General features: G+C 39.2%; 1 protein-coding gene across 5 annotated transcripts in view; it reads right to left on the reverse strand.

Annotated features, from left to right (window-relative positions):
* The window catches only part of DYNC2H1 (dynein cytoplasmic 2 heavy chain 1), a 339,419-nt gene that overhangs the window by 15,475 nt on the left and 306,752 nt on the right, over window positions 1-17,192 (reverse strand). For all 5 annotated transcript variants that reach the window (XM_038536341.1, XM_038536343.1, XM_038536344.1 and 2 more), the window contains one exon: window positions 10,117-10,233. In XM_038536341.1, coding sequence (XP_038392269.1) covers window positions 10,117-10,233 — 117 coding nt within the window. Of the gene's footprint in view, window positions 1-10,116; window positions 10,234-17,192 lie in introns of those variants that run through there.

Raw genomic sequence — 17,192 nt, forward strand, 5'->3', positions numbered from 1 at the left:
GATTTAAGGTGATGAACTTGTTTTAACTTTTGTCTGGGAAACTAACTCAATTTTGAATGACATACTTGCTGGGTAGAGTATTCTTGGTTAGAGGTTTTAACTTCCATCACTTTGTATATATCATGCCCTTCTCATTGGGACATCAAAAGTTTTTGCCGAAAAATCAGCTGAGAGCCTTAAGAGGTTTCTCGTGTACGTGGCTGCTCTGTGGTTGCTTTTAAAATTCTTTGACACTACTTTCTGCCATTTTAATGACTATGGATTACAGTGTGGCTCTCCTTGGGGTCATTGTCTCTGGAGCTCTCTGTGCTCCCTGGACGTGGAGGTCTGCTTCCTCCCCAGGGCAGGGAGGTCTTCCCTCATTATTTCTCCAGGTAAGTTTTCCACCCCATTCTCTTTCTTCTTCTTCTTGGATCCATATAATGCCAATGTTTGCTGGATGTTGTCCAACATACTCCTTAACCTATCCTCATTTTTAAAAATTCTTTTTTCTTGTTACTGTTCAGCAGGAGGCACCTGGGTGGGGCCTCTGGAGCTGAAGTAGTCCTGGTCCAGGAGGTCTCAGAGTGTTGTATGCTGAGGGAGCTCTAGCAAGCCACCTGGAGTGTTCTGGATTACATACCACACACCTCTGTTCCCTTGGTGCAATGACTAGTGCTGTGGTGAATGCTGAACAAGGGGTATCTCAGTGTCTATTGTGCTGGAGCCACCACCTTGGTGTGACACCTGAGAATTATGTGGGCTAGGCGTGCAGGGCCCACTGTGGGTAGAAAACTGGCCATGGCACTTGGACTCTGTTCCCACATGCGCTATGAAGGAAGATGTGGAAGAGGCAGTGGTGCTCCCCAGCCCTTTCTACCCAGAGTGTGGTGCAGCAGCTCCCCTGTCATTTGGAATGGGAGCTGAATTGGCTCACCACAGTCCCTCAGCGCTACTCCTAGCTGCTCCAGTTCACAGTGTGGTAGTTCCTTTCATTACCGTGTATCCTCTCTCTTGATGCTCTCTATTTAGTCTCTGTAGAACGGGATCTCTGCGCCATTCTCTATGTGATTTGTGTGCAAAGTTGTTGTGCAGAGATGGTCAACCAGACCTCAGGGTCTTCAGGAAGAACTGATTTGGTGTGTCTTGGAGGACATGAGTTCAGGGTCTTCTTATGTCACCATCTTGGACCAGAACCCCATCTTGGCCTACCTTTCTAATTACATCCCCTCCCACATGAACCATACATCCCAGATGTGCCAGACTGTTCCCAGGATGCCCTAGGGCTCTCAGATCATACCACCTTGCAAGTAAGCAAGCTGCTTCTTCTCTGTGAAATGCCTTGCCTCTAGCATTCTTCTATTTATCCTGGATCTCTTCTTATTCATACTGTGACTACAGTTCTGAGAGAAGCTCCCTCCTCCCTGAGGACAACTCTCCTCCATCCAATTACATGTCATACATCTGAGGCCTCCCTCACCTGCCAGACAGTTTGCATGAACCTGTAAATTGTACTTAAAACTCTGAGCTATAGTCATATAATTGTTTGCTCGCCCACTTAACAAAATGTTCCGATGGAAGAAAGTTATTTGTCTGTGTAACTCTAAGAATGTAAGTATTTAATGATGATGGATAGCACTTGGTAAACACAAAAGCACTGTATGAAGTTTTCACTAATGTGAAAACATTAAAAAATATTAGCATCAGGACAAGTGGGACCTACACATGTGAGGCACTATGCTAGGTATGCTTCACATACACAGAAACTTATTCAATCCTCAGCCCGGGGCTGTAGACACATCACTGTCTCCAATGTCACATAAGAAAACTGGATTGGAGGGTTTGGAACTTGGCCCAAAGCCCCCAGCTCATCAGCTAGGGAAGCAGGGCTCCAGTATGCTATGTGCTAATGCATTTGGTAGTGTGCCTCCTCTCACACAAGAATGGCCAGAGATGCTAAGTTTATACAAAAGGAAGAGCTCATGGTAAAGGAAAGGATGAGAAGTTGGGGAGGAGGGACAGAGCAGTGGAGATGGCCACAAATCCTTTCATTATGAAGGAAATCCCTTTCATAAAAGTAAAAAAATTCATAATATCTGAGCCATTTCTTTTATTGGCTAAATACTCAAATTAATTTTCTCTCTCTGTACATGAGCTATTTTTTCTAATTAAATTATTTTTAAAGTGTGGTAAATAAAATAGGATAGAAATGATAAAGTAAAATACTATGAAGCAATAAATTCTGAGTCTTGTAATATCATGCTGCTTTGCATACCACCCAGTAACAGACTGGCATTGTCCGTAACACTACATTCCCGATCTGCACTCAGTTTCTGGCCAATTATGTCCGTATTGCTCCAAGCTATTTTTTTCTGCATTTCTAACTACCCAATTATTCTCTGCACTCTGTTTTTATTGCTGGGGCTTATACATGTCTGACCTTTTTCTCCACTGAGGTCATTATATGGATTTTGTTTCGCAGAGAATGAACACTTAATTTGGATCCATTTGAATTAGTCTCTATGATCATATACAACTTTATATGTTATGGTTAAAAACTCTTTGCAAATTCCAACCTTAACTTTTACATATAACTTCTAGTTTTGTTATCATACCTGTTAATAATAGCCAGATGGAAATAAACATTGCTCTCTTTTCTATCTGATAAGTCACTCCAATCCTAGAGACAATAAAGCTAATATGCAGGAAAATGAGATACTTCAGAAATATGGATTGATCTTTTAGGTTAGAGGATCCTCTTTTAGCTCTTGGACCAATGCCTGCCAATCATTACTACAGCCTTATTTTGTTGTTTCCTAAAAATATTCTGTTGCTTTTTATTTTTTATAATGAGAATTATCATTATTGGAAAATTTAATGCACCACTTTTTCTTATAGTAAGCAGTATATGAAATAGATCTTAGTCATCACATGTAGAATCAAAACTTTAAAGTTTATATTCATACTTATATTTTAAAATTTTATTAAGTAGGAGTCACATGGTTTATCTACAACTGTGTCCTGTTTTAAAGGCAAGTATCTCCCAAGTTTCATTGTTGAAAGTTCTTCAATAATTGAGGGTTTCAAAGAGGGAAATGTTAATGAACTAAGTCTTTGTCAAGACTCTTTTCTTCCAGTTTTTGGGTGGGTCTGACATGGTGATGGAGGATGACGCTGAATTCCATGATGGACACCAAGTCATCAGCTATTTTGAAAGCATATCCTGAAGGAGGTCTGCAGGCTTACTGAACACAGCAGAGGACCACAAAGAGAACAGAGTGGGAAACCAGGTAACAGAGGGAACCTCCTCCAACATGATGAACTACAGTGGGGACGGACATACTGAGGGCCACACACTGATTCCTCTGCACAGAGACACAGAAAAAGGCCATGGTTTAAAAAGGCAACTGGAGTATAAAGAAACTAGGCCTAGAGTCCTGCCAACCAGTGGGACAGCTGCTGGAACTCTCTCAGGTCAAGAGGCTGGGGAATACCATGGTTTATGTTCCCCTCCACCTTGAATGCACACCGAAGGCAGGTGCCATAACCAGCCTGCTGCCTCGGCAAGCCCCAGGCCCCCAGCCCATTCCAGCTCTGCACACACTGGGTCACAGGGAAAAAGCAGCAGTTTAAAAGAGCAACTAGAATAGAAAAGATCCAGCCTTAGAATGTCTGTCAAATGGTGAGGAAGCTGCTGGCACTCTCTCTGGGTTGAAGAGGCTGGTGTGTGATGGATTATGTTTTGCCCTCCACCTTGACAGCACAGATGGCAACATAGTCTAGGTACCATTGCCAGCCTGCTACCTCACCAAACCAGCCCCAAGAATCCCCCCTAAAGCTGTCCCAGGCTAACACACACTGGGACACCCCTAGTCAGCACTCATTGTAGCTCCAGCTGTAGCACCATGTTGATGAAGGTGCAGAGCACCCCCACACACTCCAGGCCTGTACCACTTTGGCTCCAGATGACTGGTCATGGCACTCTCTGGAATAGATCACACAGAATACCCCAGCTTGCTTGCTGTACTGCCAGGTGCCCTCTGTGTGAAGAGAGCTGGGATGGCCCCAGCTTGTGCCCACATTAGCTATGGCCATTCCACCAGGGCAGCCCCCACACAGAGTGTCCCCAGACTTCTCAGCCATAGTCACCAGGCACATAGTCTACACAGGGGATGACCATACCCAAGACCACTTCGGTGTAAGAGAAATAGCTGTCTGCTAATTCATAGGAATATAGGAAGGATATGCTCCCAATGAAAGAATAAGACAAAATCCTCAAGAACTAAACAGAATGGAGGCAAGCAAAGTAATGGTCCTAATGATACTCACTGAACTAGGGAGGAGAGTAGATGAACTCTGTAAGAACTTTAACAAAGAGAAAATTAAAAATATCAGAATTGAAAACAATAACTGAATTGAAAACTATAGAGGGAATCAGTAGCAGATTAGAGGATGCAGAACAATGGGTCAACTACTTAGAAGACAGGGTATCCCAAGTGGAACCGCAAAAAGAAAAAAGACTTTTAAAAAATGAGGACAAATTAAGGGATCTTCTGGACAGCGTTGTATTATAGGGGCCTCAGAAAAGAGAGAGAGGGGGGCAGAAAACTTATTTGAATAGTAGCTGAAAACTTCCCTAACCCGGGGAAGGAAACAGACATCCAGGCTCAGGAAGCACAAAAAGCTCCAAACACAATGAACCTATGGAGGTCTACACCATGAAACAACAATTAATATGCTGAAGATTAAATATAAAGATAGAATTTTAAAAGCAGCAAGAGAGAAGCAACTAGTTACATACAGGGAAACCGCGCAAGGCTGTCAGCTGATTTTTCAATAATCTTTGCAGGCCAGATTGAAGGTACATGATATATTCTAAGTGATGAAAGGGAAAAACCTAGAACCAAGAATACTCCACTCCACAAGTTTATCATTCAGAATTGAAGGAGAGGGGATCCCTGGGTGGCGCAGTGGTTTAGCGCCTGCCTTTGGCCCAGGGAGCGATCCTGGAGACCAGGGATCAAGTCCCACATCGGGCTCCCTGCATGGAGCCTGCTTCTCCCTCTGCCTGTGTCTCTGCCTCTCTCTCTCTCTCTCTCTCTGTCTATCATGAATAAATAAATAAATAAAATCTTTCAAAAAAAGAATTGAAGGAGATATAGAGTTTACCAGACAAAGGAGTTAATCGCTATTAAAAACAGGCTTTAAAAGAAATGTTGAGGGATCCCTGGGTGGCGCAGCGGTTTGGCGCCTGCCTTTGGCCCAGGGCGCGATCCTGGAGACCCGGGATCGAATCCCACATTGGGCTCCCGGTGCATGGAGCCTGCTTCTCCCTCTGACTGTGTCTCTGCCTCTCTCTCTCTGTAACTATCATAAATAAATAAAAATTTAAAAAAATTTAAAAGAAATGTTGAAATGACTTCTTTAAGGGGAAAAGGAAGTGGCTATAATCAGACAAAACCTGAATGAAAGAGATTTTATCAATGATAGCAAACATACAGCAATGATAATAGAGCAATCACATAAAAAGCTAGTATGAAGGTGAAAAAAAGTAGTAATTATCTTAGAAATTAAGGAACATCAAAAATATATAAAATAGGACATCATACACATAAAACATCAAAGGGCTGAGTAAAAATGAAATTTTTTTAGAATATGCTCAAACTTTATGTAACCATCAACACAATACAGACTGCTATCCACTTAGGATCCTGTATATGAACCTCATGGTAACTGCAAAATGAAAACATTCAACAGATACACAAAAAATAAAGGGAAAGTCAAATTAACACTCTGGAAAGTCCTTTGTCACAAGGACACAAGGAAATAGAGGATGAAAGAAACAAGAAAGAACTACAAATACAACCAGAAAATGATGATAATAATGTCCTGCCATTTTGTTCAATAATTACTTTATATGGAAATGGTTCAAATGCTCCAATCAAAAGACACAGGGTGAATGAATGGATAGTGAAAGAAGACCCATCTCTACGCTGCCCTGTGGAAGACTCACTCTAGACCCCACGACATATACACACTGAAAATGGAGAGAAAAACACAATCCACGAAAATAGAAGTAGGAAAAACTCCAAGGTAGTGACATGTATGTCAGACAAAACAGACTTTAAAACAGATTGTAGAAGACAAAGGAGGGTGCTGCACAATGATAACAAGATCAGTCTAACAAGAGCATATAACAATAGTGACTATGTGCCCAATACTCAAACACTAAATACAAAGCAAACATGAGCAGATACAACACAATAATAGTTGGGAACATCAGCACACCACTTACATCAATGGAGAGATCATCCAGGCAGAAAACAAATAAAACCATTTCTTTGTATGACATGTAAGACCAGATATATACAGACCATTCCATGCAAAAACAACAGAAAACATTCTTTTCAAGTGGGCATGAAGTTTTCTCTATAAGAGATCAACTATTAGTCAACAAAATAAGTCTATTGACGAGTGAAATCATATCAAGTTTATTTTCTGAATTATACGAAAAAGTTTGAAAAAAACACAAACAGGTAGAAGCTAAGTCGCATGCTACTTAGGAGTCAATGAAGAAATCTAAAAGGAATAAAAAAAACCCATGGGAACAAATGAAAATTACAGTACAAAAACATCTGCACACAACCAAAGCAGTTCTAAAAAAGGGTAATTAAAGTGATGCAGGCCTACCTCAAGAAACAAGAGAAACCTCAAACCATCTAACTTTACACCTAAAGGAATGGAAAAAAAAAAACCAAAACAAAAAACCTAAGTTAGTAGAAAGAAGAAAAAATAAAGGTGAGAGTAGAAATATATGAAATAAAGACTAAAAAATTTAGAAAAGATCAATGAAACCAAGAGCTAGTTCTTTAAAAAGATGAACAAGATTGATATATCTTTAGCAAGACTCATCAAGAGAAAAAGAGAGGACCCAAATATATAAAATCAAAGGACTATATAATACTGCTATGAAAAATTATATGCCAACAAATTGGACAATCTAGAAGAAATGGAGAGATTCCCAGAAACATCAAATCTTCTAAGAATGAATCAAGAAGTAGAAAATCTGAACAGACTGTGTACTCATAATGAAATTGAATTAGTAATCCATAAAGCTCCCAACAAACAAAAGTCCAGGGCCTGATAGCTTCTCATGTAAATTCTACCAAACATTTATATAAGATTTAATATCCTCCCCGAACTATCACAAAAAATCAAAGAGGAAGGAAAGCTTTCCAATTCATTCTATGAAACCACCATAACCCTGATACCAAAATCAGACAAAGCCACTACAAAAAAAGAGAACTACAGGCCAATATCCCCAAAGAATATAGATGCAGAAATCCTTAACAAAATGCTAGCAAATGACATTCAGCAAACAATACAGTATAAGGATCATTCACCAATCAAGTGGGATATATTCTGGGGATGTGATCTGCATACACCACATTAACAAAATGAAGGCTAAAAATCATGTGATCATCTCAATAGATGCAGAAAAAGCAAAGAAATTCAACATCCATTCATGAAAAAAACCTCTCAACAAAAGGGGCTTGTTTAGAGGGAACATACCTCAACATAATAAAGACCTTGTAGGACCAACCCACAGCTAATATTAGACTCAATGGTGAGTAACAGGGTTTTCCCTCTAAGATTAGGGACAGGGCAAGAAGTCTACTACTGCCACATTTATTCAAAGTAATACTGGAAGTCCTAAACATAACAACCAGACAAGAGAAACAAATGGCATCCAACATGGTAAAGAAGTAAAGCTGTCAATGTTGGCAGATGACATGGATGCTACAGATAGAAAACCCTAAAGACTCTACAAAAAAAATAAATAAGTAAATAAATAAATAAATAAAATAAATGAATTCAGCAAAGTTGCAAGATACAAAATGAATATACAGAAGTCTGTAGCATTTCTATGGACTAATAACTAAGTAGCAGAGAAACTTAGGAAATAATTGCACTTATAATTGTACCAAAATGAAAGAAATACCCAGGAAAAACTTAACCAAAAAGGTGAAATATGAGTAATCAAAAACGATAGAGCTCTGATGAAAGAAATTCAGGAGAACACAAACAAATGTAAATATATACCAGATTCATGGATTGGAAAAATATTGTTAAAATGCCCACACTATTCAAAGTAATCTGCAGATGCAATGCAATCCCTATTACCCATAGTATTTTTCATAGAACTAGAACAAACAATCCTAAAATTCGTATGGAGCCATAAAAGACACTAAATAGCCAAAGCAATCTTGAGAAAGAAGAACCAAGTTGAAGGTGTCACAATTCCAGATTTCAAGATATACCACCAAAGCTGTAGTAATCAGAACAGTATGGTACTAACACAAGGAGACAAACAGATCAAGAACAGACAGCCCAGAAATAAGCCTACGCTCGCATGAAAGAGGATACAGGAATACACAATTTAAAAATGATTATCTTTTCAACAAATGGTGCTGGGAAAACTACTACCTACAAAAGAATGAAACTGGACTACTTTCTTACACATACACAAAAATAAAATGGGTTAAAAACTTAAATGTGAGACCTGATACCATATAACTCCTAGAAGCAAACACAGGCAGTAAGATCTTTGTTATGAGTCTTAGCAACATTTTTCTAGGTATGTCTCCTCTGGCAAGGGAAACAAAGTAAAAAGTGAACTACTGGAACTACACCAAAATAAAAAGATTCTGCACAGCAAATAAAACTATCAACACAACAAAAAGGCAGCCTACTGAATGAAAGAAGATATTTGCAATGATATATCTGATAAGGGATTCATACCCAAAATATACAAAGAAACTCTACAGCTCAATCCCTGAAAAACAAATGATCTGATTAAAGAATAGGTAGAGGACCTGAGTAGATATTTTCCAAGAAAACATACAAATGGCAACAGACACATGAAAAGATGCTCAATGTTACTGTCATCAAATAATTGCAAATCAAAGAAGCACAATGAGAGATTACCTCACACCTGTCAGAATGGTTAGTATAAAAAAGATGAGCAATAACAAGTGCTGATGAGGATGTGGAAAAAAGGAACCTTTGTTCACTATTGCTGGGAATAATGCACACTGGTGCAGCCACTGTGGAAAATAGTAATGATGTTACCTAAAAAATTAAAAGTAGAAATATTATAACTTTTCAGCAATTCCACTTCTACATATTTACTCAAGAACAAAAACACTAACTTGAAAAGACACATACTTCCTGTTTATTATTGCATTCTTTACAACACCATGACACAGATGCAGCAACACTGTCTACTGACAGCACAGCAGATGGATAGTGCTTCTTGTATACACACACAGCCACAAAAAAGAGTAACACCTTGCCACTTGTGACAATATGGATAAAGTGTGAGGGTGTTATGATAAGTGAAGTCAGGTAGAGAAAGACAAACACCATATGATTTGATCTCTATGTGGAATCTAAGAAACAAAGCAAATGAACCAATAAAACAATATAGAAACAGACCCCTAAATACAGAAAACAATCTGGTGGTTGGCGGAGGGTGGGGGGTGGAGGGATGGGCAAGATGAGTGAAGGGAGCAGTGGGTCCAGCCCTCAGCTATGGAATGAGTCGTGGGGATGAATGTGACAGCAAAGGAGATGGAGTCAACAGTGATGTGACAGTGCCCTAGGGGCAGGTGGCAGCTCTAACCGTGGTGGGCATAGGTCACCTTGTGGCACATCCAAAACTGACCTGACACTATGTACCAACTATACTCGAATTAGAAAAAAAAAGAAAAAAAAGAAAGAAAAAAAAGAAAAAGAAAAAGACCTGTTTTCTTCATCTACCTATTCCCAGCAGAGGGCCACAGTACAACAGGTGTGTATTAGCCTGTCCACACTGTCGATTTCTGCATGGCTAATACATAATACTTGGTAACCCATATTACCATTAAAGGCTTTTGCTCTTAGCAGGGTATATATACATTACTTAGAAATTGAAAACTATAATGCTATTCTTTCCATAACAAAGATTTTAAAACGTCCCATACATTTAAACATTATAAAAGACACTATAAATTTGTTCAAATGCAGGTGAGATTAGAAAGTAAACAAAAAATACCTAGGCCGAGACTATTGATCCCGAAGGCAGGGCTGCCTTACCTGGGGAATCCAGCCAACACAGCAAGGGAGAACTGGTGACACACTTGGAGAATCGTGGTGGTTTTCAGAGAGCCGGCTCCCGTCAAAACTGCAGCCTTCCAGAAGCAAGCCGCCCATCTGTCATGGAAATAAGCAGACCTCTGAAATCTACATTCAAGTCAGGAGTTGAAATGTCAGGAGTTACTATGTCCTATCTCAGGAGGAAAGGCAACACATTCCATTGTGACAGTGTATGCCAAGCTTTCTGAGAACAAAGATGATGGCATTTAATCCAAGAACAAAAAAGGTAAAGACCTGCACCACTGTTCACGGTGATCTTGCCACAGATAGAATTCTCAATTTTAGCATATACTTTTTTGTCTGTGTCTATTTATTTAGCAGATAGTTTAGGAATACTTAATATGTCATTAGTTACAGCTACAGGCATGTTGGTATTAGATTAGTAGAAGCATAATAGAAAATGCCAAAAAGTTAGTCTTTCTTCAACAGGGTGAAAAAGCATAATTAAAGAAGAATGTGTGTTCCCTGCTTGGAGTTTTGACATCCTTTTTTAAGGAACAGAACAAAGCTCAGAAAATTGAATGCAAATGATCTGTGACATGCTGTGCAGGGCTGAAAGAATAATAAAAAAAAGTTAATCTCTTTTTCTAGATTGACTTTGGTGTACATTCAGGGAATTATGAAAATAAAAATATAACTATTTTGATAATATTAGTTTCATATTTATTCTGTAGAAGTATTCATTTAGTTTCTAAGTGTTACTCTAACCTGAGTTTATCTAAAGGCAACAAAAGTCAAGTCAGTACTTTGTATTTCGAGCCACATCTATAGTCTCATAATGTGAACTTGTGTAGAATATACAGAACAATCTTTTTTAAAAAAGAGTTTTAAAAAATATTTTATTTATTTTTTTGAGAGAGAGCATGAGCAGGGGGAGGGGCAGAGGGAGAAGCACTCAGGGGAGCCCTGAGCAGGAGCTCAATTCTAGGATGCCAGGATCATGACCTGAGCTGAAGGCAGATGCTCAACCAACTGAGCCACTCAGATACACCAAGATTTATTGTAGAGAGAGTGAACATTTGAGTAGTGGAGAGGGTCGGGCAGGGAAGGGAGAGAATCTCAAGCAGACTCCATGCTGGATGTGGAACCTGGCATGGGGCTTGATCTCACAACCATTTGACATCATGACCTGAGCTGAAACCAAGAGTCAGATGGTTAACTGATTGCCCTGCCCAGGTGCCCCCAATACAGAACAATCTTATAAATATTACATAGTACTTTAAGGTTTTATCATGCTCAATAGAAGTGCTATAGAATTGAGATGATGGAAGACTTACTATAATTTAGCTGAGGATGAGTTTTAGGCTGTGGTATAGGTGTGAGAAGGTACTAGTAGATATGCCTTGACAAATAATTTTGAATAGCTAATTTTGCAGTAAGGTTGCTGTACCATAGAAAAGATAAGCAGCCTGTTTGTTAGTGAGAGAGCTGGTATAAAAATAGAATTACTGAATACCTAAGTTTAACACTCTATTACAGCACTGACATAATGATATTCAGGCCACTTTGTTGGTAAAGCAAGTTGGCCTTGAAAAAATGCTAAAATTTAGAGAGTTATCTGCTAATTTCACTGCTAACCTCTCTAGGTAAGACAGTTCTTTTAGGGCCTCTTCTAGAAATTCCATCAAGTTTCAAGCTTAATTTGTCTGCCTGCAAATTTGTAAACGTAGTTCTTGCTGAGAATGCCACAACTTTACTATGTACTATGGTCTGTAGTTTTTCCACTGTTCTTCATCTTCATTAAATGATAATATTAAGTGCTATTTGTACTTATTTATGAATGCATACTTCATACTGTCTAATAAAAGTTTGTCAGAAGTCTATTTTAGCCATTAATGCTTTATTGTGCAGCACACATCTCTCTTGGATGCAAAAAAATAATTTTTTTTTTAAGATTTTATTTATTTGAGAGAGAGAGCGAGCGAGCATGCAAGCAGGGGGGAGGGGCAGAGGGAGAAGCAGACTCCCCACGGAGCAGGGAGCCCGATGCGGGACTCGATCCCAGGACTCCAGGATCATGACCTGACCTGCAGACAGCATTTAAGCCACTGAGCCACCCAGGTACCCCTCAAAGAAATGATTATTAATAATTACTGAGATCAGAGATCACTTGTTTACATTATATTAAAAAAGCTGCATCCCTGAGGCTGCCTTCTCCCAACATCTGCGCAAATGCACTGTTTGAGTGAAACCCAGTGTTCAGTGAAAGGGGTCTAAATATACATGTCCTTTTATTATATGACTTTCTTTAATTACTCTTGCTTATAAATACCTGGCTTTCGATTTAATAGAAGAAACAGAAAATCATTAAACCAGAGAAAAAATCTGCACCAAATGTTATTTTACACTTGAATCTCTGATTGAAAACAGGCAACTGGAGAAGTAAATTAAACACACACACACACACACACACACACACACACACACACACACACACCTGGTTTTGTTCACAGTTTCAAAACCATGTAAGGGTTAGTGCAAACGAGGCTGACCATAATTATGTAAGTTTACTCCAAATACTAACTACCAAATCTACTTGGAAAGGGCTACTCATAAGATCTTAGAGAACTCTTAGCTTCTTACTTCAAAAGGGGCTAGCAACAGTTCACTAAAAAACAGTAGTAAAAGCCATTAGTTTCATATATGATGCTGAGTTTCTTAAATACTTCTGATTTGAACTTAAATTTATCTTGGATTTCATGGTGAATTTGATATTAAAACCTGAATTTTATTTTGATAAGTTATATGGCATTATTTATCATAAACCCCCTTTTAAAAATAAAAATATATCATGCAGAAAAATATTTTTTAAATGTATATGTTCCCACCACTCAGTATTATTAGACTTTAACACACAGCCATATTTATCCCATATTTCTAAGCACATAAACCATAATAGATGTAGTTGAGGTCCTCTCTATATACTTTGCCTTTCCCGTTCTTCTGCCCTCACCAGACCACATCATTATCTGGAATTTACCTTTATCTAATTGCTAAATACGGAGGTACCCACAAGCAATCAATAGTGTTTTTTCATGTTACCAAACTGTAGATAAAGGGTAACACACTTATACACCATTTTCAACCCTATCTTTTCCTTTGTCATTGGTCCAGGAACATCCAGCCTGATCTTTCATCTTGAACACCTGCAAAATGTTTGTTGTATTAACATACGACAAATTATTTATGCTTTTGCTGATGAACATCTAAGTCATGTCTGATGGCTTACTATCATACCACTCCAATAAACATTATGGTACACATGTCTTCAAACACATCACCACAAATTTTTCCACAGACTGATCACAATTTTACTTAACACCATCAAACTGTTCCCCCAAATCACACTAATCATCTGTGGCTTATTGTCCCATATGGGATTTACGTTATGCCACATGCTGGCTAATACTTGGTCTGCTGACACTTAAAAATTATGCCAATATATAGTATCTATAGTATCAAATTTTGAATTTCATTTCATTTCCTGATTACTAGTGAAAACAAGTATTTTATGCTTATTAGCTATTTCTGCTTGACCTTCATATAAGTTGCCTGCTAAAATCCTTGGCCTATTTTCTCTTTTCCCTACTGAGATTTTTTTTTTTTCAAGAAACTGATTTGTGGAGAGAGCTTGGCAAGATGAAGTTGGAGCTCATCTCCTCCCTGGAGGCACCAAACCACAACTACAGAAAATGTTACTCTCTGAAAATGAGAAGACAACTAGCAGAAATGCTCTTTTGCAGTTTAAGACATGAAGGAAAAGTCACATGGAGCAGGGCAGGAGGGGCAGAAATGCAGTCAGGGGCCAAACTTCTGGTGCAGTAACCACAGGTGGGCAGATATCACGTGGGTGCAGAGGTCCTCCGTGACAGTGAGACCAAGCCCCACATCAGGCACTGCCCCCTAGGAATCTGTACTGGAAATATGAGACCCTAAAACTCCTGACTTTGAAAATCAGTGGGGCTTAACTGGGAGAAGCAGAGGGGGACAGGGAAGAAAGACTCCCATCTAAAGCGCCAGCACACAATATCACATGAGAGCCAGCACAGAGGCAGCAGCATGAGAGGTGTGTGGCATATAGGGCAAGCAAATTTGCTGACTAATTTTAGAGCATGTGTTGCAGAAGCATGAATCGGTAGACTTTCTCCAGAGACAGAAATTCTTGTGGCGGCCATTTTTCTTGCCCTCCATCTGTCAAGTTGGCCCAATACTAGTAGAAGCCAGTTTTGATACTCTCTTCTACCTTGGTAGCTGTGCTTGCCTCACCCTGGCATTGCCCTGCAGACCAGTCCTGGCAGTGACTAGTCCAAAGTTGCTGCCACCTTGCCAGCCCCAGGTGGGTGGTCTCAATTGGGACTGGCAGCCCCCAAAGTCACTATTGCCCTGCTACACCTGGTGCTCACCCTGGCCAGGACCAGAGCCATTTGAAAGTGACTTCTGCCATATGTAGGATACGGTGGGAGGGAGGAGGGACCCAGCCCCCACCAGCAGCATGGCTGCAACAACTGCAGACAAATCTCTCAGCCAGCTGCACCAGTGTTCACCATACCCACAGCATGCTTGCAACAGTTGCTGGCAGGCCTCTCAAACAGCCATTCTATAGGCAAGTCCTGCTGACCATGCCATGCATTGAATAGTCATAGTCAGACATTGCAGCCAGAAGCACTGGTGGCCAGGCCTATCCATCAGCACATCACAAAGTCATGACAGGAAGGTACTTGTAGCCCACATGGTGGACACCACTGGAGAGACTGATTCTGGTGACAAGGAGGATTGCACTTCTGAGCTACATAGGATGTCTTTTACATAAGGCCTCTAACATCAAGACTGGGATGGACACATAGCTGATCTACATAACACAAAGAAACAAAAATGGAGAGTCAGATAAAATGAGGAGATAAATATGTTCCAAAAGAAAGAATAACAAAACCCCAGAAAAAGCACTACATGAAACACAGATAAACACTTTACCTGATAAAGAGTTCAAAGTAAAAGTGATAAAGTTACTCACTGGACTTGAGAGAGGAGTAGAAGAATTCAGTGAAAACTTGAAAGAGATTGAAAACATAAAAAAAGATTTAAAAAAAGAAAATGTAAAAAAAAAATCAGAACTGAAGAATACAACAATGAAGTGAAAAATACACTAATAGGAATCAACAACAGATCAGAAGATGCAGAATGGATAAGTAACCTGGAAGACAGGGTAGTAGAAACCATCCAAGCTAAACAGCAAAAAGAAAAAAAATCTAAAAAAAAAAAAAAATGAGAGTAAGAGAAGAGATCTCTGGGACAACATCAAGCACACTAACATTTCACAATATAGGGTTCCAGAAGAAAAGAAAGAGAAAGGGGAAAATTTGAAGAAATAATAGTTGAAAAGTTTCCTAGTGTGCAGAACAAAAAACACAGATTCATGGAGCTCAGAGAGCCCCAAATAAGATGAGCCCAGGAAGGTCTACACTAAGACACCCTATAATTTACATGTCAGATTTTAACTACCAGACAACTTTAAATGCAGGAAGGGAAAGGCAAGTAGTTACATATAAGGCTTGTAAGGCTATCAGATTATTTTTCAGCAGAAACTTTGTAGGCCAGTAAGTAGTAGCATGATATATTCAAAATGCTGGGGTGGGGGGTATAAAACAGCAACAACCACCTTCAGCCAAGAATACATGACAAAGTTATCTTTCAGAATTGAAGGAGAGATAGTTCACAGACACATGAAGTTACAGGAGTTAATCACCACTAAGCAGCCTTGCAAGAGATATTAGAGGCAGGTGCCCGGGTAGCTCAGTTCCTTAAGTGGCCAACTCTTGACTTCAGCTCAGGTCTTAATCTTGGGGTCGTTTGATTGAGCTCCTCATTGTGCTCTGTACTCAGAGGGGAGTCTGCTTGAGGATTCTCTCTCTCCCTCTTCCTCTGCTCCTCCCCACCTGGGCTCCCTTTCTGTCTCAAATAAATAAGTAAATCTTTTTAAAAAACAAACAAGAAATGTTAAAGGGACTTGTTTAAAAGAAAGAAAAAGGCCAAGACTAGAAGAAAATGTTAAAGGAGCAATTTCACTGGTAAAATCAAACATATTGTCAAGAAAGTAGATCAATCACTTATAAAGCTAGTATGAAGGTTGAAAAACAAAAGAAGTAAAATCAATCATATCTACAAAAATAAGTGCAGGGATACACAAAATAAAAAATATTACACCATATATAAAAAACAAAGATGAGGAGCAAAAGTGTAGTGCTTTGAGAATGTGTTTTAACTTAACTGACCGTCAACTTAATAAGACTGCCATAAACATGTCATATAAGAACTTCATGGCAACCACAAACTAAAAATGTTTAACAGATACACAAGGAGTAAAGAGAAAATTAAGTCAAGCATAGCACTACAGAAAATCATCAAAAGAAAGAGAAGAAGAAAGGAACTAGTTAACTAGAAAACAATTAACAAAATGATAGTAAGTAGGCACCTATAAATAATTAGATGTAAGCAGACTAAATACTCTAATCCAAAGGCATTGGGTGACTGGATGGATAAACACCCTCTTCCCCAACCAAGACCCATCTACATGGTGCCTACAAGAGACTAATTTCAGACGTAAAGACACATACACTGAACGTGAAGGTATGGAAAAAGATATTTCATACAAATGAAGATGGAAAAAAAAACTCAGGGCAGAATAACTTATATCAGACCAAAAAAGGCTTTTTTTTTTTTTTTAAGATTTACTTATTTTAGAGAGAGAAAGAGAGAGAGCATGAGTGGGAAGGGCAGAGAGAGAGTTGGGGGGGAGAATCTCAAGCAGGGTCCATACTGAGTGTGGAATCCAAGGCAGGACTTACTCTCACGACCCTGAGATCATGACCTGAGCTGAAACCAAAAGTCAGATGCTTAACTGATTGTATCATCCAGGTGCCCTGGGACAAAACAGGCTTTAAAAAAGACTGTAAGAAGAAAAGAGGGGTATTACATAATGATAAAAGGATCAATCCAACAAGAGGACACAACTGTAAATA

The sequence above is a fragment of the Canis lupus genome, chromosome 5, assembly GCF_011100685.1.
Source record: "Canis lupus familiaris isolate Mischka breed German Shepherd chromosome 5, alternate assembly UU_Cfam_GSD_1.0, whole genome shotgun sequence".
NCBI classification, from domain to species: Eukaryota; Metazoa; Chordata; class Mammalia; order Carnivora; family Canidae; genus Canis; species Canis lupus.